This window comes from Oncorhynchus clarkii, chromosome 19 (genome assembly GCF_045791955.1).
Source record: "Oncorhynchus clarkii lewisi isolate Uvic-CL-2024 chromosome 19, UVic_Ocla_1.0, whole genome shotgun sequence".
Taxonomy (NCBI): domain Eukaryota; kingdom Metazoa; phylum Chordata; class Actinopteri; order Salmoniformes; family Salmonidae; genus Oncorhynchus; species Oncorhynchus clarkii.
Genome location: NC_092165.1, coordinates 64,740,737 through 64,761,465, shown reverse-complemented (window position 1 = coordinate 64,761,465; position 20,729 = coordinate 64,740,737). Strand labels below are relative to the sequence as shown.

General features: G+C 40.8%; 1 protein-coding gene across 1 annotated transcript; it reads right to left on the bottom strand.

Moving 5' to 3' along the window:
• Positions 1-249: 249 nt before the first annotated feature.
• Positions 250-5,902, bottom strand: LOC139375481 (complement factor D (adipsin)). The gene is made up of 5 exons (XM_071117301.1): positions 5,708-5,902; positions 5,295-5,451; positions 4,816-4,957; positions 4,270-4,530; positions 250-1,365 (listed from the first exon to the last, which is right to left on the bottom strand). Exons 1-5 carry the CDS (start codon positions 5,763-5,765, stop codon positions 1,216-1,218), a joined length of 768 nt encoding a protein of 255 aa, XP_070973402.1. The 5' UTR covers positions 5,766-5,902; the 3' UTR covers positions 250-1,215.
• Positions 5,903-20,729: the final 14,827 nt, after the last annotated feature.

Sequence of the window (20,729 nt, the reverse complement as noted above, 5' to 3'; positions counted from 1 at the left end):
ACTAGCCTACCTGGTTAAATAAAGGTGTTCTCAACTAGCCTACCTGGTTAAATAAAGGTGTTCTCAACTAGCCTACCTGGTTAAATAAAGGTGTTCTCAACTGGCCTCCCTGGTTAAATAAAGGTGTTCTCAACTGGCCTACCTGGTTAAATAAAGGTGTTCTCAACTGGCCTCCCTGGTTAAATAAAGGTGTTCTCAACTGGCCTCCCTGGTTAAATAAAGGTGAAATAAAAAAATAAAACAAAAACATAATGCATGCATGGTTTTAATTCTGCACATGTCACAAAATGTTTGAACTTTTCACAGTATATTTGCCCAAAACATGTAAGATTGAAACATTTACCCAAAACTACAATGACTTCATTGATTCATGTGTATGGTTTATTTGGGTGATTTTTACATAAGGAATGATTATATGTTTCATAAAGTGGTATAATATAATTAATATTGTTTTACTATGTTACTAAGCCATGGTCCTATGAGGCCTTGTCAAAATTAGTGCACTACATATGGAATATATTTGGGACACAACATTATTCTATTGGTCCCGTTTATCCACTGGCTGTAGTGGGAGATGGGGGTGTATAAACCAGGCTTCTATTGGTCTTGTCTATCCACTGGCTGTAGTGGGAGATGGGGGTGTATAAACCAGGCTTCTATTGAGTAATGGTCTTGTCTATCCACTGGCTGTAGTGGGAGATGGGGGTGTATAAACCAGGCTTCTATTGGTCCTGCCTATCCACTGGCTGTAGTGGGAGATGGGGGTGTATAAACCAGGCTTCTATTGGTATTTTCTATCCATTGGCTGTAGTGGGAGATGGGGGTGTATAAACCAGGCTTCTATTGAGTCATGGTCTTGTCTATCCACTGGCTCTAGTGGGAGATGGTGGTGTATAAACCAGGCTTCTATTGGTCTTGTCTATCCACTGGCTGTAGTGGGAGATGGGGGTGTATAAACCAGGCTTCTATTGGTATTTTCTATCCATTGGCTGTAGTGGGAGATGGGGGTGTATAAACCAGGCTTCTATTGAGTCATGGTCTTGTCTATCCACTGGCTCTAGTGGGAGATGGTGGTGTATAAACCAGGCTTCTATTGGTCTTGTCTATCCACTGGCTGTAGTGGGAGATGGGGGTGTATAAACCAGGCTTATATTGAGTCATGGTCTTGTCTATCCACTGGCTGTAGTGGGAGATGGGGGTGTATAAACCAGGCTTCTATTGAGTCATGGTCTTGTCTATCCACTGGCTGTAGTGGGAGATGGTGGTGTATAAACCAGGCTTCTTGCTGGATCCACACTTCTTCCCTCCATTTGAAGTGATCCCAACTGCTACACCATTATACAGGAGAGGACCTCCAGAATCACCCTGCGGGATCACACACACACACACACACACACACACACACACACACACACACACACACACACACACACACACACACACACATTTAATATGAAGGTTCCTCAGACATCTAAAGGTTATTTCTGTCATTACATATATATTTAATTTAACCCTTATTTTACGACTTACGTCCACTTAGAACACATTCTCATTTACAGCATTGACCTGAGAAATAGTTACAGGGGAGAGGAGGGGGAATGAATGAGCCAATTATAAATGAAAGTAGAAAATGTTGAGGGATATTGGTTATTTCTGTCTATCTATACATCATCAGGAATTTATCAATGGAAGATTTAGACATATTTATTTAAATGGAGGATGTAGACATATTAATGTAAATGGAGGATTTATTCAAATTATTTAAATGGAGGATCTAGACATATTATGTAAATAGGAGATTTATTCAAATTATTTAAATGGTAGATCTAAACATATTATGTAAATGGGGGATTTATTCAAATTAATTTAAATGGAGATCTAGACATATTATGTAAATGGAAGAATTATTCTAATTTAAATGGAAGACTTATTCAAATTAATTTAAATGGAAGATCTAGACATATTAATGTAAATGGAAAATTTATTCTAATTAATTTAAATGGAAGATTTACACTCATTAATGTCATTGCGAAGATGTAGAGATATTAATGTTCATGTAAAATGTAGACATATTAATGTAAATTGAAGCTGTTGACATATTTACGTAAATTGAAGATGTACACAAATTATTGGAAAAAAAGAGAAATAGACCTATTCATGTAAATGGTAGATTTAGACATATTAATGTAAATAGTCGATTTTGACATGTTAACTTAAATTGAAGATGTGGACATATTAATGTAAAAAGGAAGATGTAGACATTCATTTAAGTGAAAGATGTAGACATATTAATATAAATTGAAGATGTGGACATATTAATGTAAAAAGGAAGATGTAGACATATTAACGTAATGGAAGATTCATACATATTTTTGTCATTTGATGATGAAGAGATATTAATTTCAATGGAGGATGTAGACTATGGAGGTGTGTCTACAATGGAGGATGTAGACTATGGAGGTATGTCTACAATGGAAGATGTAGACTATGGAGGTGTGTCTACAATGGAGGATGTAGACTATGGAGGTATGTCTACAATGGAGGATGTAGACTATGGAGGTATGTCTACAATGGAGGATGTAGACTATGGAGGTATGTCTACAATGGAGGATGTAGACTATGGAGGTATGTCTACAATGGAGGATGTAGACTATGGAGGTATGTCTACAATGGAGGATGTAGACTATGGAGGTATGTCTACAATGGAGGATGTAGACTATGGAGGTGTGTCTACAATGGAGGATGTAGACTATGGAGGTATGTCTACAATGGAGGATGTAGACATGTTGTTGTAAATGGAAGTTAAAGAAATGTTCATGGAAATGTAGACATATTAATTTAAATGGAAGATATAGACATATTAATATAAATGGAAGATGTAGACATATTAATGTAAATAGGTGTAGACATATTAATATAAATAGTAGGTGTAGACATATTAATATAAATAGATGTAGACATATTAATATAAATGGAGGATGTAGACATATTAATATAAATAGATGTAGACATATTAATATAAATAGAAGATGTTGACATATTAATGTAAATAGGTGTAGACATATTAATATAAATAGTAGGTGTAGACATATTAATATAAATAGATGTAGACATATTAATATAAATAGTAGGTGTAGACATATTAATATAAATAGATGTAGACATATTAATATAAATAGATGTAGACATATTCATATAAATAGATGTAGACATATTAATATAAATAGTAGGTGTAGACATATTAATATAAATAGTAGGTGTAGACATATTAATATAAATAGATGTAGACATATTAATATAAATAGATGTAGACATATTAATATAAATAGAAGATGTTGACATATTAATGTAAATAGAAGATGTAGACCTATTAATATAAATAGATGTAGACATATTAATATAATTAGATGTAGACATATTCAAGTAAATGGTAGATTTAGACATATTATTGTGAAGTTCACATGTAGACATCCTGTCTCAGTCTCCGGTATTTACCCTGCAGTAGTTATGTGTCGGGGGGCTTGGGTCAGTCTGTTATACCAGGAGTATTTCTCCAGTGTCCTGTTTGAATTTAAGTATGCTCTAATTCTATCTTTCTCTCTTTCTTTCTCTCTCTCTCTCTCTCTCTCTCTCTCTCTCTCTCTCTCTCTCTCTCTCTCTCTCTCTCTCTCTCTCTCTCTCTCTCGGGGGACCTGAGCCCTTGGACCATGCCTCAGGACTACCTGGCATGATGACTCCTTGTTGTCCCCAGTTCACCTGGCCGTGCTGCTGCTCCAGTTTCAACTGTTCTGCCTGCGGCTATGGAACCCTGACCTGTTCACTGTGATTACTATTATTTGACCCTGCTGGTCATTTATGAACAGTTGAACATTTTGGCCATGTTCTGTTATAATCTCCACCCCGCGTAGCCAGAAGAGGACTGGCCACCCCTCAGAGCATGGTTCCTCTCTAGGTTTCTTCCTAGGTTTTGGCCTTTCTAGGGAGTTTTTCCTAGCCACCGTGCTTCTACACCTGCATTGCTTGCTGTTTGGGGTTTTAGGCTGGGTTTCTGTACAGCACTTTGATATATCAGCTAATGTAAGAAGGGCTATATAAGTACATTTGATGTGATTTGACATATGAATATAAATGGCAGATGTTGACATGTAAAAGTGAATGAACATGTAGACATATTAATTTAAATGGAGGATGTAGACAATATTGAAGATCTGGTGGATTTATTTTTTTATAGTCTACATTATTTTACAGATTATTTTGTGGTAGACTTACATCACAGGTGTCACTCTGTTTGCTGGCCGCACACAGCATGTTTTTGGTGAACTTCCTGCCATAGTAGTCACTGCGGCCGCATCGAACACGGTTCATCACAGCGATGACCAGTTCCTGTAGCTTGTCAGGACGTGACCCCAGGTTGTTCAGTGACCCCCACCCCGCCGTGTTGACCTCCTGTTCCGTGGCGGGGTCAGCCCCATCGTCACTCTGGAACTTCAGGGACTTTACTGCATCACTGGCAATGATTGGCCGGTCCAGCTGCCAATCACAGAGTAGATTTCTTTCTCAGAGGCAAGAGAATGTGTAGAGTATGTCCTAACTGGCACCTTACTTCCTACATAGTGCACTACTTCTGGCCAAAAAAGGAGTCAAAGTGGTCAAAGGTAGTGCACAATGACCGTAATAGGATGCCAAAATGGAGGCAAACCATAAAGGTGTCTTCAAACCATATACATAAACTGTTGAACTTGGGTTGAATTGACTTGGCAGTTAAAGGGGACTGACACAGAGGAGAGAGAGAGACAAGACTGGTGTGTGACTTACCTTGACCAAAGCAATGTCATTATCATAGTTAGAGATGCTGAAATCAGGGTGACTGAACACTTGAACAATGTCAAAGGTTTGTTTAGAATCCTCCGTTTCGCTCAGAGAGTGAGCTCCTAGGACCACCTTCCTCCCTTCTGACCTGTCAATCAAAACAAACAGCACAAACAAAGATCAGTTACAACAACATAATGACGATGACGACAACACATGCTGCTCTGAGCAGTGAATCATTTCATCATCATCATCATCATCATCTTCACAAACATTTTAAATAAGTCGCAAAATTTATAATGTGCTGCAAAATGTAGTTAATATAATTTATGCATCAGTTTGAGTGGACAATCTGAGCATCATTTTACTTTCCAAATGTCCATTTACTGTAATTGTGCATATACAGTGAACTCGTACTACTGTAAAATGTTCCTATAATACCGCTACGGTAGAAACATGAGAACCTACACTACAGGAGAACTCACCCAGAGAGGAAGCAGTGTGCGGCGCTCATCACCCACTGATCGGCCACCAGAAACCCTCCGCACTCATGTTTCATCCTGCCTCCGTCGGCGACCTGCAGTGAGGCCATGTATGGACGGGAGTGGGCCTCCGCCTCTCGTCCACCGGTGATAGCATCACCTGAACATGCGCCGCAGATAGAGATTCATAAATGTGGATCTAAACATGTCGATAGGTGCATAGATATCTTTGATCTGATAGCGTTTTAGGAGCAGGCTATTCTGTCCATAGAACATCAGAACAGAAATGGGCCTAAGGGTTCATCTAAAAAGTATAATGGTAATTCATATGTCATGCCAATAAACACCTGAAAGCAAGCGGTGTAGGTCATAATTTCTAATTGAGAAAAGCCAGTATTGTAGAAGAATAAACTTACTGCATAAAAAGACAGCCAGCAGAGCAGCAGTCAGGAACAGCCGTCTCTCACAGCCCATTGTGTCAGTCTGTCTGGTTACAGTGTCTCTCAGAGCAGAGAACACACAGTATTATTCTGAACGCAGAAAGGGAGGAAATATATAAATCAGCCAAGTTGGCGCAGAGAGGCGAGGGGAGGACATGCCTCCAACATTCCCACAACTCCAACAGGAAAAACAGGGAGGGAGATTGTCAGTGTGGTGCCAGGACAACAACCTCTCCCTCATCGTCAGCAAAACAATGGAGCTGATCGTGGACAACAGGAAACAGAGGGCCGAGCACACCCCCATCTACATATTGGAGCAGGTCAAGATCTTCATGTTCCTCGGTGTCCACATCACTAAGTGCTAAACATGCTCAACACATTCTCATACAGTTGTGAAGAACTACGTGAAGAGCTACGGCAATGCCTCTTCCCCCTCAGGAGACTGAAAAGATTTGGCATGGGTCCTCAGATCCTCTAAAAGTCCTACAGCTGCACCATCGAGAGCGTTTTGACTGGCTGCATCACCGCTTGGTACGGAAACTGCCTGGCATCTGACCGTAACGGGCTACAGAGGGTAGTGCGTAAGGCCCAGTACATCACTGGGGCTGAACTCCCTGCCATCCAGGACCTCTACACCAGGCGGTGTCAGAGGAAGGCCCTAAAAATTGTAAAAGACAATAGCCAACCAAGTCATACACTGTTCTCTCTGCTTCCGCATGGCAAGCGGTACAGATGCACGAAGTCTAGAACCAACAGGACCCTGAACATCTTCTACTCCCAAGCCTTAAGACTGAACATCTTCTACTCCCATGCCTTAAGACTGAAAATCTTCTACCCCAAGCCTTAAGACTGAACATCTTCTACCCCCAAGCCTTAAGACTGAACATCTTCTACTCCCAGGCCTTAAGACTGAACATCTTCTACCCCCAAGCATTAAGACTGAACATCTTCTACCCCAAGCCTTAAGACTGAATATCTTCTACTCCCAGAGGCCTTAAGACTGAACATCTTCTACCCCAAGCCTTAAGACTGAACATCTTCTACTCCCAGGCCTTAAGACTGAACATCTTCTACTCCCAAGCCTTAAGACTGAACATCTTCTACCCCAAGCCTTAAGACTGAACATCTTCTACCCCAAGCCTTAAGACTGAACATCTTCTACTCCCAAGCCTTAAGACTGAACATCTTCTACTCCAAGCCTTCAGACTGAACATCTTCTACCCCAAGCCTTAAGACTGAACATCTTCTACCCCAAGCCTTAAGACTGAACATCTTCTACTCCCAAGCCTTAAGACTGAACATCTTCTACTCCAAGCCTTCAGACTGAACATCTTCTACTCCCAAGCCTTAAGACTGAACATCTTCTACTCCAAGCCTTCAGACTGAACATCTTCTACCCCAAGCCTTAAGACTGAACATCTTCTACCCCAAGCCTTAAGACTGAACATCTTCTACTCCCAAGCCTTAAGACTGAACATCTTCTACCCCAAGCCTTCAGACTGAACATCTTCTACCCCAAGCCTTAAGACTGAACATCTTCTACTCCAAGCCTTCAGACTGAACATCTTCTACCCCAAGCCTTAAGACTGAACATCTTCTACCCCAAGCCTTAAGACTGAACATCTTCTACTCCCAAGCCTTAAGACTGAACATCTTCTACTCCAAGCCTTCAGACTGAACATCTTCTACTCCCAAGCCTTAAGACTGAACATCTTCTACTCCAAGCCTTCAGACTGAACATCTTCTACCCCAAGCCTTAAGACTGAACATCTTCTACCCCAAGCCTTAAGACTGAACATCTTCTACCCCAAGCCTTAAGACTGAACATCTTCTACTCCCAGGCCTTAAGACTGCTAAACAACTCATCAAATGGCTACCTGGACTACCTACATTGACCCTTTTTGCACTCACTGTACCCCTAACCTCAATTACCTGGTACCCCTGCACCTCCACTCAGTACTGGTACTCCCTGTATATAACCATGTTATTACCTGGTACTCCCTGTTTATAGCCATGTTATTACCTGGAACTCCCTGTATAGAGCATGTTATTACCTGGTACTCCCTTTATATAACCATGTTATTACCTGGTACCCCTGCACCTCCACTCAGTACTGGTACTCCCTGTATATAGCCATGTTATTACCTGGTACTCCCTGTATATAACCATGTTATTACCTGGTACTCCCTGTACATAAAAATGTTATTACCTGGTACTCCTTGTATATAACCATGTTATTACCTGGTACTCCCTGTATATAGTCATGTTATTACCTGGTACTCCCTGTATATAGCCATGTTAATACCTGGTACTCCCTGTATAGAGCCATGTTATTACCTGGTACTCCTTGTATGTAACCATGTTATTACCTGTTACTCCCTGTATATAGCCATGTTATCACCTGGTACTCCCTGTATATAACCATGTTATTACCTGGTACTCCCTGTATATACCCATGTTATTACCTGGTACTCCCTGTATATAGCCATGTTATTACCTGGTACCCCTGCACCTCCACTCAGTACTGGTACTCCCTGTATATAACCATATTATTACCTGGTACTCCCTGTATAGAGCCATGTCATTACCTGGTACTCCTTGTATATAACCATGTTATTACCTGGTACTCCCTGTATAGAGCCATGTTATTACCTGGTACTCCCTGTATATAGCCATGTTATTACCTGGTTCTCCCTGTATATACCCATGTTATTACCTGGTACTCCCTGTATATAGCCATGTTATTACCTGGTACCCCTGCACCTCCACTCAGTACTGGTACTCCCTGTATATAACCATATTATTACCTGGTACTCCCTGTATAGAGCCATGTCATTACCTGGTACTCCTTGTATATAACCATGTTATTACCTGGTACTCCCTGTATAGAGCCATGTTATTACCTGGTACTCCCTGTATATAGCCATGTTATTACCTGGTACTCCCTGTATATAACCATGTTATTACCTGGTACCCCTGCACCTCCACTCAGTACTGGTACTCCCTGTATATAGCCATGTTATTACCTGGTACTCCCTGTATATAACCATGTTATTACCTGGTACTCCCTGTATATAACCATGTTATTACCTGGTACTCCCTGTATATAGCCATGTTATTACCTGGTACTCCCTGTATATAGTCATGTTATTACCTGGTACTCCCTGTATAGAGCCATGTTTTTACCTGGTACTCCCTGTATATAACCATGTTATTACCTGGTACCCCTGCACCTCCACTCAGTACTGGTACTCCCTGTATATAGCCATGTTATTACCTGGTACTCCCTGTATATAACCATGTTATTACCTGGTACCCCTGCACCTCCACTAAGTACTGGTACTCCCTGTATATAGCCATGTTATTACCTGGTACTCCCTGTATATAACCATGTTATTACCTGGTACCCCTGCACCTCCACTCAGTACTGGTACTCCCTGTATAGAGCCATGTTATTACCTGGTACTCCCTGTATATAACCATGTTATTACCTGGTACCCCTGCACCTCCACTCAGTACTGGTACTCCCTGTATATAACCATGTCATTTTTACTCGTAAGTCACTGAAGTGACTTATTTTACTTGTAAGTCACTTCAACTCTGCGTTTTTGGAAAAGGTGGTAAATCTAGCATGGGGTAATTTGGTTCATGGTGAAAAGGTGGTACATCTAGCATGGGGTAGTTTGGTTCATGTTGATAAGGTGGTAAATCTAGCATGGGGTAGTTTGGTTCATGGTGAAAAGATGGTACATCTATCATGTGGTAGTTTGGTTCATGGTGAAAAGGTGATACATCTAGCATGGGGTAGTTTGGTTCATGGTGAAAAGGTGGTAAATCTAGCATGGGGTAGTTTGGTTCATGGTGAAAAGGTGGTACATCTAGCATGGGGTAGTTTGGTTCATGTTGATAAGGTGGTAAATCTAGCATGGGGTAGTTTGGTTCATGTTGATAAGGTGGTAAATCTAGCATGGGGTAGTTTGGTTCATGTTGATAAGGTGGTAAATCTAGCATGGGGTAGTTTGGTTCATGGTGAAAAGGTGGTACATCTAGCATGGGGTAGTTTGGTTCATGTTGATAAGGTGGTAAATCTAGCATGGGGTAGTTTGGTTCATGTTGATAAGGTGGTACATCTAGCATGGGGTAGTTTGGTTCATGGTGAAAAGGTGGTACATCTAGCATGGGGTAGTTTGGTTCATGGTGAAAAGGTGGTACATCTAGCATGGGGTAGTTTGGTTCATGGTGAAAAGGTGGTACATCTAGCATGGGGTAGTTTGGTTCATGGTGAATTCTCATGTTTATTGCATGCAGTCTCTAAATGTGTCTATAACGTATTACTAGGCTAAAGTGTATGTTGTTAGCCAAGCCAGTCATCTGTTGCAACATCAAAGTGCAGTTCAGGGGTGGAATAAGACCATATTGAGTTATGAGTTTACTGGCAGAAAGTATAGAAAACAGTCAGAGAACCTTAAGAAATGGTCCTATTCATCTGTTTTTAATCTGTGTCATTAGGTTGGCTGAGTTTGCTGTTTTTAATCTGCATTTACGGGAAGGGTTCTTGTCGGTGTCTGTTTCCTCTCTCTCTTCAGTGTAAACTTTCAGCTCTAACAGATAACATGTGAGGCAGAGAGAAAACACTTGAGATGCGCAATGAGTGTGTAATTACGCACGTGGATTTTAATTAAGATTAGGCCTTCTGTAGGCCTACAGTTTTTTGTACCTTTATTTATTAACTAGGCAGGTCAGACAATAACTAATTCTTATCTACAATGACGGCCTACCAAGGAACAGTTGAACAGCCTTGTTCAGGGGCAGAACGACAGATTTTGACCTTGTCAGCTATGGGATTCGATCTTGCAACCTTTCGCTTACTAGTCCAACACTCTAACCACTTGGGGCGGCAGGGTAGCCTAGTGGTTAGAGCGTTGGACTAGTAACCGGAAGGTTGCGAGTTCAAACCCCTGAGCTGACAAGGTACAAATCTGTCGTTCTGCCCCTGAACAGGCAGTTAACCCACTGTTCCCAGGCCGTCATTGAAAATAAGAATTTGTTCTTAACTGACTTGCCTAGTTAAATAAAGGTAAAATAAAATAAAAAAATAAAAAAAAAGGTTACCTGCCGTACCACAGTGATCAGATTAGTAACACAACATATTACTATTTGATAATTGCAAAGATTATTGTATAACTGTATGAGATACATAGACTGACAAATGGAACTATTTCTTAATTTCCATATTTGACTGTTTGGTTTTACATTTGAGCAAAAAAAAGATGTTTAAAACGTAATGTACATGAAAATCTAGACACCTAATTCTAAAAGAGAAAGTGTGAGACGTGAGAACAATCTCCCTCTCTGTTTTTCCTGTTGGAGTTGTGGGAATGTTGGAGGCATGTCCTCCCCTCGCCTCTCTGCGCCAACTTGGCTGATTTATATATTTCCTCCCTTTCTGCATTCAGAATAATACTGTGTGTTCTCTGCTCTGAGAGACACTGTAACCAGACAGACTGACACAATGGGCTGTGAGAGACGGCTGTTCCTGACTGCTGCTCTGCTGGCTGTCTTTTTATGCAGTAAGTTTATTCTTCTACAATAGCGGAGGCTCCTCAGAGGAGGAAGGGGAGGACCATCCTCCTCAGTGAATTTTCATAAAAATAAAAATAGTGAAACATTAAAAAAGGGATCCTTTTTAGATAAAAATATACTAAATATATTCACGTCACCAAATAATTGATTAAAATACACTGTTTTGCAATGACAGTCTACAGTAACTTCAACAGCACTGTCTGGGTAGCACCATGGTGTAGCCGGAGGAGAGTTAGCTTCCATCCTCCTCTGGCTACATTGACTTCAATACAAAACCTAGGAGGCTCGTAGGCCTCAGCCCCTTCCATAGACATACATTTTATTTAACCTTTATTTAACCAGGAAGGGCTCGTTGAGATTAAAATCTCTTTTTCAAGAGCGCATTGGCCAAGATAGGCAGCACCAAGTCATTACAAAAAAATTACAGACATACATGAAAAACTACAAGTAATCTAGTAAAAACCATTGAATTCACAAGAGTATAAAACAGCAAATTAAAAACATTGACAGGTCAGGGAATCAGCCTCAAAATCCCTCATCAGTGATTTAAAAACACCAATTGTGACAAGTTCTTCCAGTTTAAAAGTATTATGTAAGGTGTTCCATGACGATGGCGCAGAGTACATAAAAGCCCTTTTACCAAATTCAGTTTGGACATTTGGAACAGTTAGCAGGATAAAGTCCAGCGAACGAAGAGACGACCCACCACATTTCTGAACAATAAAAATGCACAAATAAAAAGGTAGTAAACCCAAAATGGCTTTGTAAATAAAAGTATACCAGTGACTGAGCCTACGAGTGACTAGAGAAGGCCAGCCAAACCTGGTATACAAAGTGCAGTGGTGCGTAAGTGTTTTGCAGTTTGAAATAAATCTCAAAGTGCCATGGTAAAGAGTTTCAATTGATCTCAAACACTGAGCGGAAGCATTCATATATAAAACATCCCCATAGTCTAGTAAAGACATAAATGTAGCTGATACTAGCCTCCTTCTGGCTTCAAAAGAAAAACAGGTCTCATTCCTAAAATAAAATCCCAATTTCAGCTTCAATTTTTTTGTAAGTTGTTGAATACGCAATTTAAAAGAGAGGCCGTCATCAATTCAAAATCCAAGATATTTATATTTGGTTACAATCTCAATTTCCTTGCCCTGAAAGGTAGTAAGTAATAGGTTCTGAGGTCTATTTCTTGCATTAGAAAACACCATTAGTTTAGTTTTGTCAGTATTGAGTATAAGCTTCAATTGACACAAGGCATGTTGAACAGTATAAAAAGCAGTTTGCATGTTCTGGAAAGCTTTTGTAAGAGACGAGGCACAACAGTAAATAACAGTATCATCAGCATAAAAATGAAGATGTGCATTTTGGACATTTTTCTCTAAATAATTTATATAAATAGTGAATAAGAGAGGACCAAGTACAGAGCCTTGGGGCACACCATTCAAGACAGACAATTCAACAGACATAAGCCCATCAAATTGAGTGTATTGAGTTCTATCAGACAGATAGTTAGCAAACCATGCAACTGCATGCTCCGAAAGACCTACACTCGACAATCTCTGCCTTAGTATAGCATGATCAACTGTATCAAAAGCCTTAGAGAGATCAATAAAAAGTGAGACACAGTGCTGTTTTTTGTCAATGGCTTCAGTGATATAATTTAAAACCTTCATGGCTGCTGTAATTGTGCTAAGCTTCTTCCTGAAGCCCGATTGGTACATTGATAAAATAGAGTTAGTAAATAAAAACTCTTTGAGCTGTTCACTTACAAGGGTTTCAAGTATTTTCACCAGGGGTGACAGCTTTGAGATTGGCCTATAATTATTTAAAAGAGTTGGATCTCCCCCTTTTAAAAGTGACAAATGCTGATTTCCAGATCTTTGTAATTTCATTATATTCCCGGGTTAGATTGAACAGAGATGTAAGTAGTTCAGCTATGAAATCAGCTGCCAGATTTAAAAAGCAGGGATCCAAAAGATCCGGACCTGCAGGCTTTCTCTGATCTAAGGATTGCAGGGCTTTATGTACCACCTGCACTGAGAATGGCAAAAAGCTCAAAGTTCTGTAAGGCAAAATAAACTATACAGAAAACAAGATCCCACAAAACCCAAACGGAAAATGACAATTTATATATGATATACAGTATGATAGGCAGCTGCCTCTGATTGGGAACCACACTCGGCCAAACACAAAGAAATAGAAAACATAGAATTTCCCACCCGAGTCATACCCTGACCTATCCAAACATAGAGAATAATAAGGATCTCTATGGTCAGGGCGTGACAATCCAATCATAAAATTAGGATCAGAGAATTAACCTAGTGTGTTGTACTGGGATTGTGCCAGAGAGCATTATGGGAGTTCTATGTTGAGAAGCTTGGTGACATTGTTGGATAGAGATTAAGAGTGAAGAGTGATAGTTGAGCATTTTTGTGATATTATTCAATTCAAGTTAGTTTTTTCAAATTACAGGACACAAGGAAGGGTTATTATCAATTGTTTTCTTGGTTTTAGAAATGTATTTTTGTGTCCGGTAAGTGCAAATTATTTAAATTTGCCTTGCTATCTTCAGTAGCAAGTAGCAGTAGCTAGCTAGCTAGCAAGCAGCGTGAGCAAGCAGTTTTCTCTGCCAGAATGATAAACCAAAATGTGGTGGACTTTTTGTTGAAGAACCCCTTTCATTATCTGGGGTACACAGAAAAAGTGTGAATTAAAAGTGAGGGTCGACCTCTGCCTGAGATCAGTTTCATGAAGAAGGATGAAAAGGTGTGAATTAAAAGTGAGGGTCGACCTCTGAGGTAGATGTTCTCTCCAGTGATTCTCTCCTCAGTGAGGCCGAGGGTCGACCTCTGCTTGAGATCAGTTTCATGAAGAAGAATGAAAAGGTGTGAATTAAAAGTGAGGGTCGACCTCTGAGGTAGATGTTCTCTCCAGTGATTCTCTCCTCAGTGAGGCCGAGGGTCGACCTCTGCTTGAGATCAGTTTCATGAAGAAGAATGAAAAGGTGTGAATTAAAAGTGAGGGTCGACCTCTGAGGTAGATGTTCTCTCCAGTGATTCTCTCCTCAGTGAGGCCGAGGGTTGACCTCTGCCTGAGATCAGTTTCATGAAGAAGGATGAAAAGGTGTGAATTAAAAGTGAGGGTCGACCTCTGAGGTAGGTGTTCTCTCCTCAGTGATTCTCTCCTCAAAGGGTCGACCTCTGCCTGAGATCAGTTTCATGAAGAAGGATGAAAAGGTGACGGTGTTCAATACCACCTGGTATCAAAAGTATAGCTGGTTAACAGGGAGCCTTTCATCAGGGTGTTCAATACCACCTGGTATCAAAAGTATAGCTGGTTAACAGGGAGCCTTTCATCAGGGTGTTCAATACCACCTGGTATCAAAAGTATATATTTTTTTATTTAACTAGGCAAGTCAGTTAAGAACAAATTCTTATTTTCAATGACGGCCTAGGAACAGTGGGTTAACTGCCTGTTCAGGGGCAGAATGACAGATTTGGACCATGTCAGCTTGGGGGTTTGAACTTGCAACATTTCAGTTACTAGTCCAACACTCTAACCACTAGGCTACCCTGCCGCCCCGGGATAGGGGGCAGCATTTTCACTTTTGGATGAATAGCGTGCCCAGAGTGAACTGCCTCCTACTCAGATGCTAATAAATGCATATTATTATTAGTATTGGATAGAAAACTCTCTGAAGTTTCTAAAACTGTTTGAATGATGTCTGTGAGTATAACAGAACTAATATGGCAGGTGAAAACCTGAGAAAAATCCAACCAGGAGGTGGGACATCTGAGGTTTGGGGTTTTTCAAAGCTTGGCCTACAGAATACACATTGAGACATGGATAAAGTTGCACTTCCTACGGCTTCCACTAGATGTCAACCGTCTTTTGAAACTTGAATGAGGATTCTACTATAAAGGAGGGGCTCATGAGACCTCTTTGAGTCAGTGGTCTGGCAGAGAGCCTTGGTCTCATGACGCGCGCTCCCGACAGAGTTACCTCTCATTCCAGTGCTTTTCTGAAGACAAAGGAATTCTCTGGTTGGAACATTATTGATATTTTATGTTAAAACATCCTAAAGATTGATTCCATACATCGTTTGACATGTTTCTAAATGACTGTAATGAAACCTTTCGAGTTTTTGTCTGGATGAAGTGCCTGCCTAACCCTAACCCTAATCCTAACCCTACTGGGCTGAACACGCTAACAACAAGTGGCTACTTGAACATAAATGACAGACTTTATGGAACTTTAAGGAACAAATCAGTCATTTATTGTCAACCTGGGATTCCTGGGAGAGCCTTCTGATGAAGATCATCAAAGGTAAGTGAATATGTATGGTGTTATTTCTAACTTTGTTGACACCAAAATGGCGGATGTTCCTCTGGCTGTTTTGGGTTCTGAGCGCCGTTCTCAGATTATGCTTTTTCCGTAAAGTTTTTTTGAAATCTGACAGAGCGGTTGCATTAAGGAGAGGCCTATCTTTAATTCTGTGAATAACACTAGTATCTTTCATCAATGTTTATTATTAGTATTTCTTCAAAATCACTGAATGTTTTGGAATCCAAACATCACTGCACGTAAGGCGCCAATGTAAACTGAGATTTTTGGATATAAATATGCACATTATCGAACAAAACATACATGTATTGTGTAACATGATGTCCTATGAGTGTCATCTGATGAAGATCATCAAAGGTTAGTGATTAATTTTATCTATATTTCTGCTTTTTGTGACTCCTATCTTTGGCTGGAAAAATGGCTGTGTGTTTTTCGACTTGGCGGTGATCTAACATAATCATATGTTGTGCTTTAGCTATAAAGCATTTTCAAAATCGGACATGATTGGTAGATTAACAAGATGTTTATCTTGCATTTACTGTATGGGACTTGATGCACCCATCCCGTTAGCGGGATCATTTACGTCAACATCAGCTGGATTGCAGCACGCCAAATTCAAATTAAATTACAAAAAATATTAAATTTTCACGAAGTCACAAGTGCAATATAGCAAAACACAGTTTAGCTTGTTGTTAATCCACCTGGCGTGTCAGATTTCAATAAAGCTTTTCAGCGAAAGATATCCAAGCGTTTATGTAAGAACATCTCTCTCAGTAGACAAAATATTACAAACAGCTAGCCGCCCAGTAGATTGGTCACGAAAGTCAGAAAAGCAATAAATTAAATCGCTTACCTTTGATGATCTTCGGATGTTTGCACTCACGAGACTCCCAGTTACACACTAAATGTTCCTTTTGTTCCATAGAGATTATTTTTATATCCAAAATACCTCCAATTGTTTGGTGCGTTATGTTCAGAAATCCACAGGCGCGAGCGGTCACGACATCGCAGACAAAAATTCCAAATAGTATCCGTAATGTCCACAGAAACATGTCAAACGTTTTTTATTTTCAGTCCTCATGTTGTTTTTTCAATGTATAATTGATAATATATTAACCGGGACTTTAGCTTTGTCAATAGGAGAGACAATGGCTGCTCCAAACTGTTGCGCAAGCAAAATTCTGGGGACACCCAGCTATACACTGTCGCGATGTGATCTTTCTCGCTCAGTTTTTCAAAATAAAAGCCTGAAACTATGTCTAAAGACTGTTCACAACACGGGGAAGCCGTAGGAAAATGAATCTGGTTGATATCCCTTTAAATGGAGGGAAGGCATTTAATGGAACATGGAGCTTTCAAAATAGAGGCCACTTCCTGGTTGAATTTTCCTCAGGTTTTCGCCTGCAATATCAGTTCTGTAATACTCACAGACAATATTTTGACAGTTTTGGAAACTTTAGAGTGTTTTCTATTCCAATCTGACAATTATATGCATATTCTATTATACTTGTAAGACCCTTATTCTATAATAATAGACAGAGCCCAGTCTCAAAATCAAACAGCAGAGTTTATTCTCGAGAGTACTCCACACGATACAGGTTACCACAGGTTATAAACTGAAAATTACGTCATTAGTTCCAGCACCAACCCGTGCCATCTCTGTTCCAGTACAAAGGCTGTATCTCAAGCCCTCCCACATCCGTCTCCCTACCAATTTAATATAATTTACGAGTCAAGGTTTTCTTGTGTAGATAAGCATTCTAGCCAGTCTGAATCATTTGTACCAAGGAACAGACAGTCATTGTTCTAACTCTTGACCACATTCACACACATTATATTCAGTACTGGGATCAAGAAAGAAAACTCATACATTTACAGCAACATAATAGTATTCTGATTAGTACATATACAGTAACATAATAGTATTCGGATTAGTACATATACAGTAACATAATAGTATTCTGATTAGTCAGTCCTGATTGTAATGTATACATAATTAGTCATCATTGATAAAAATTCCCTTAACAAATCTTTTGGTAGATAATGCGGTCGACATTTGATTGTGAGGAATTCTAGGTCAGGTGAACAGAAGGACTTGAGTTCCTGTATGTTGTTATGATCACACCACGTCTCTTTAATCATAATGCATACCCCCCCCCCCCCCCCCCGCCCTCTTCTTACCAGAAAGATGCTTGTTTCTGTCGGCGCGATGCGTGAAGAAACCAGCTGGCTCTACTGACTCCAATAGTGTGTCTCGAGTGAGCCATGTTTCCGTGAAGCAAAGAACGTTACAGTCTCTGATGTCTCTCTGGAATGATACCCTTGTTGTCAAGAGACTGGACATTGGCGCGTAGTATGCTAGGGAGTGGTGCGCGATGTGCCCGTCTCCGGAGCCTGACCAGAAGACTGCTTCGTTTGCCCCTTTAACAGCGACGTTGTTTTGGTTCACCGGCTGGGATCCGATCCATTGTCCTGGGTGGTGGGAAAAACACAGGATCCGCTTCGGGAAAGTCGTATTCCTGGTCGTAATGATGGTGAGTTGACGTTGCTCTTATATTCAGTAGTTCCCCCCGACTGTATGTAATGAAACCTAAGATTACCTGGGGTACCAATCTAAAAAAATAACACGTAAAAAAACAAAATACTGCATAGTTTCCTAGGAACGTGAAGCGAGGCGGCCATCTCTGTTGGAGCCAGAAGAGGTCATATTACAGTCATATAGCAGTCATATAGCAGTCATATAGCAGTCATATAGCAGTCATATAGAGGTCATAAAGCAGTCATATGGCAGTCATATAGAGGTCATATAGCAGTCATATAGCAGTCATATAGCGGTCATATAGCAGTCATATAGCAGTCATATAGCAGTCAAATGACAGTCATATAGCGGTCATATAGCAGTCATATAGCAGTCATATAGCAGTCAAATGACAGTCATATAGCAGTCATATAGCAGTCATATAGCAGTCATATAACAGTCATATAACAGTTATATAGCAGTCATATAACAGTCATATAGCAGTCATATAGCAGTTATATAGCAGTCATATAACAGTCATATAGCAGTTATATAGCAGTCATATAACAGTCATAGAGCAGTCATATAGCAGTCAAATGACAGTCATATAGCGGTCATATAGCAGTCATATAGCAGTCATATAGCAGTCAAATGACAGTCATATAGCAGTCATATAGCAGTCATATAGCAGTCATATAACAGTCATATAACAGTTATATAGCAGTCATATAACAGTCATATAGCAGTCATATAGCAGTTATATAGCAGTCATATAACAGTCATATAGCAGTTATATAGCAGTCATATAACAGTCATAGAGCAGTCATATAGCAGTCATATAACAGTCATATAGCAGTCATATAGCAGTCAAATTACAGTCATATAGCAGTCATATAGCAGTCATATTACAGTCATATAGCAGCCATATAGCAGTCAAATAGCAGTCATATTACAGTCATATAGCAATCATATAGCAGTCATATAGAGGTCATATAGCAGTCATATAGAGGTCATATAGCAGTCATATAGAGGTCATATAGCAGTCATATAGCAGTCATATAGCAGTCATATAACAGTCATATAACAGTTATATAGCAGTCATATAACAGTCATATAGCAGTCATATAGCAGTTATATAGCAGTCATATAACAGTCATATAGCAGTTATATAGCAGTCATATAACAGTCATAGAGCAGTCATATAGCAGTCATATAACAGTCATATAGCAGTCATATAGCAGTCATATAGCAGTCAAATTACAGTCATATAGCAGTCATATAGCAGTCATAGAGCAGTCATATTACATTCAAATTACAGTCATATAGCAGTCATATAGCAGTCATATAGCAGTCATATAGCAGTCAAATTACAGTCATATAGCAGTCATATAGCAGTCATATTACAGTCATATAGCAGCCATATAGCAGTCAAATAGCAGTCATATTACAGTCATATAGCAATCATATAGCAGTCATATAGAGGTCATATAGCAGTCATATAGAGGTCATATAGCAGTCATATAGAGGTCATATAGCAGTCATATAGCAGTAATATAGCAGTCATATAGAGGTCATATAGCAGTCAAATAGAGGTCATATAGCAGTCATATAGAGGTCATACCTATTTCTGCTCTCCTGCGTCTGACTTCACTGCCACCAGTTCCGCAACCCTTACAGAATTCCACACCACCCATATGGAGTCAGGAGGAGCAGGGGCCCCTGGTACAGGGGTCGAGGAGCGCGTCCTGGAGCAAGAGGTGATGATCCACCCACTCTGCGCCACCATGGACCGCGTTGTCCAAACCATGGACCGCTGGGAGAGACAGGGAGTTCCTCCAGCGCCTCCCCCAGCACAACAGGGGCCTCCACTACTCACTCCCCATGCATCCGGTTCCAGTGGGATTCGCCTCTCCCTCCCCGGGGAGTACGATGGGACGGCTGCCCGCTGCCAGGGTTTCCTGCTGCAGTTGGAGTTCTACCTGGCAACCGTCCACCCGGCTCCTTCGGGCCGTGAAATGGTGTCCTCCATCGTCTTCTGTCTCTCAGGGAAAGCCCTGAAGTGGGCCAACACCGTGTGCGTGGAAGAAGATGAAATGCTGGACCACTTTGAAGAGTTCACCTGTCGTTTCCGGGTAGTATTCTACCACCCGCCCTAAGGGCAGAGCGGCGGGTGAACGTCTTTTCCACCTACAGCAGGGGACGAGGAGCGCACAGGAGTTCGCTTTGGACTTTCGGACCCTGACCTCCTGGAGCAGGATGGAACGACAGGGCCCTTGATCGACCACTATCGCTGCAGTTTGCGCGAGGATGTCCATTGAGAGTTGGCCTGCAGGGACACCACCCTCACCTTCGACCAGCTGGTGGACCTGTCCATTTGGCTGGATAACCTGCTGGCAACCCGCGGACATCCTGATCGGGGTCTGTCGGTTCCATCCCCCAGCACCACCGCTCCGATGCCCATGGAGTTGGGAGGTGCTGCGCTCAGGGAGACCGGAGGAGGTTCCGTCTGTGGCCGCAGAGGTCACACTGCTGGTCGGTGTCGGGTTGGTTCCTCTG